The sequence below is a fragment of the Miscanthus floridulus genome, chromosome 2 (genome assembly GCF_019320115.1).
Source record: "Miscanthus floridulus cultivar M001 chromosome 2, ASM1932011v1, whole genome shotgun sequence".
NCBI classification, from domain to species: Eukaryota; Viridiplantae; Streptophyta; class Magnoliopsida; order Poales; family Poaceae; genus Miscanthus; species Miscanthus floridulus.
The window spans coordinates 56616731-56619360 of NC_089581.1; the positions used below are offsets into that span (position 1 = coordinate 56616731).

Consider the following 2630-nt stretch of genomic DNA (forward strand, 5'->3'; position numbering starts at 1 on the left):
GGCACTCAGCAAAGAACCTGAATCCAGTAGTGACAGACAACAAATGTTCCCAACTGGACGGTTAACTGACCAACTACCAAAACCCCAAGCCATGTTTCACGTTTCCATTTCTCACGGCTATATAAGGACATGCCTCTCCACTCTCCAGTGTGGTTAGCAGCACTGCAGCAGCACTGACAAAGATAAGAGTAGCAGTAGCTAAACAGACCACACACCCAAACTGATCAAACAGCTTGCGAGCATGGCTAGCACAACGATAGCTCGTCTCTCCTTGGCGCTCGCGGCCATCCTTCCCGTAGCTCTTGCCACCTCCCACCACCGCGCGCTGCTCCAGTCCTGCCAGCCCAACGGCTCCATCCGCGGGAAGTCCGGCAGCTGCAACCCTGATAACGACTCCATGTGCTGCGAGGACGGGAAGCGCTACACGACGTTCGCGTGCTCCCCGCCGGTGACGGCCCGCACCCGCGCCACGCTGACGCTCAACAGCTTCGCCCAGTAGAGAAACGATCTTTGATCTCACTTTGAAATTTAGCTTTAGTCCCGGTATTTTTCGTGTCCGGGACTAGAGAGACCTTTAGTCCCGCTTTGTAGATCTAATCGGGACTAAAGGTCCCTGCCCAATGACTATTGCGGCAGACTTTTGCTGCAGTGGACTTTTAGTCCTGGTTGAAGCTACCAACCGGGACAAAAGGTTAACTTTTACTCCCGATTGGTCCCTTCAACCGGAAATAAAAGTCTACTCCCGGCTGGAGACTCTGTCCAGGACTAGAAAGGGACCTTTAGTCCCGGTTGGTTTCTCCAACCGGGACTAAAGCTTGAAACTACAACAGACAGTCTTTTGAGCCGACACTAACAAGGTGCTGTCCCCTGCTTGCATTTGTTGCCGTGCTTTAGTCCCGGTTTATACTTGCATTTGCTTGCATTTATACTTGCATTTGCTTGCATTTGTTGCCGTGCTGACACTAACAGTTTGTACTAGGAAGTAGCAATAAGAAACGAAGAGTGACAACGCTTGCTTTAGTCCCGGTTATGAGTGGTGACACTGTACTAGGAAGTGCTACTGGATTGAGACGTACTTGTGTGCTTGGTATTATGAGCCGGTTACAGTTTGTTGCCGTGCTTTAGTCCTGGTTACAGTTTGTACTAGAAAGTAGCAATTAGTCCCGACTGGTAATACCAGCTGGGACTAAAAGTCTTTTAGTCCCGGACGTTTATAGGAGCCTCGATGGGCCGGCTCGACCTGAAGCCCACATATAGGAGAGAGCATATACCATAATGGAGCGGCCCAGTACGCAATATGCTGGAATTGCTGGCCAGTCTCACCTATTAGCACCACCTCGCTTGCTCAGAAGAGTGAAAGCTAACTTAAAAGCTCATCTCTCGAACCATGCAGCACGAACTTGAACAGGATCTGCTCTATAGGATTGTACCGCTGATCCTTGACTAAAGGTCCTTCGTACTATAGTTTATATAAAATGTTGAACATTATAAACGTACGTATATTCTAGCAGCGTAGAATGCGTATTCAAAAACCAAAACGAATCATCAATTAAAAATAGGAAAAAAAAGAAAATAGAAATAGAAACAAAAAAAGAAAACCTTTAGTCCAGTAGCCGCGTGAAAATAGAAAAAAAAGGAAAATAGAAATAGAAACAAAAAAAAACCTGGTAGCAGCGTGAAAATAGAAATAGAAATAAAAAAAAGGAAAAAAAAAACCTTTAGTCCTGAATACCAACCGGGACTAAAGGGCCAGTCTACCTGGTCAGGCCAGAAGACCTCTTTAGCCCCGGTTGATATTACCAACCGGGACTCTAAAGGTGGACCTTTAGTCCCGGGCGCGAAACCGAGACTAAAGGAGAGGCCCTTTAGTCCCGGATTCGTGCTCCCAGTTCCAAAACGGAGACCGAAGGGGGTTGCGAACTGGGAGTATAGCTAGTTTCTCTACTAGTGGCCAAAGGCGGGGACAGCGGCGGCGCGTCCAGCTGCACCGGCACGTTCTTCGACGATGACGTGAAGGTGGTGGCGCTGTCCACGGGGTGGTTCAACAAAGGGAAGCGGTGCCAGAATAGCATCGTGATCAGGGCGAGCAACGGCAGGTCCGTGACGGCCATGGTCGTAGACGAGTGCGACTCTCTCCACGGCTGCGACGATGAGCACAACTTCGAGCCCCCGTGCGCCAACAACATCGTAGATGGGTCCCCGGCGGTGTGGAAGGCGCTCGGGCTCAACACCGACGATGGGGAGGTGCCCATCACCTGGTCCGAAGCGTGACGATCGAATTTGCAGCAAATAAAACACGAATATATAAATGGCCGACACTCGCTCTGGCCGGTCGCCTACTCTATATAGTAATACAACTGTCGTTGTCATCATCATCGTCATCGGTAGTACTCCGTACGTAGCACTACTATATACGTCGTCTGCGTACGACGTTCTATATATTGGAATAAGCTTATCCATATATGTATGCGTCGCTTTTATCGATCTGTTAGGAAGTGTCAAGTGTGCAAGTGTAATGTCTTGTTTTGAATAATTCAAAGTGCTGTTTCCTGAGAACTTGGAAAATGTAAGTGTATTGTTTTGTGTTTGTTTTTTATGTTTTGTAGACAAAACGAACATTATGAGCTAGA

At 48.3% G+C, this 2630-nt stretch overlaps 1 protein-coding gene across 1 annotated transcript; it reads left to right on the forward strand.

The window, feature by feature from the left end:
- Positions 1-241: 241 nt before the first annotated feature.
- LOC136538877 (kiwellin-1-like) lies at positions 242-2271 on the forward strand. The gene is made up of 2 exons (XM_066530813.1): positions 242-490; positions 1951-2271. The coding sequence occupies exons 1-2, from the start codon at positions 242-244 to the stop codon at positions 2269-2271; spliced, it is 570 nt and encodes a 189-aa protein (XP_066386910.1).
- Positions 2272-2630: the final 359 nt, after the last annotated feature.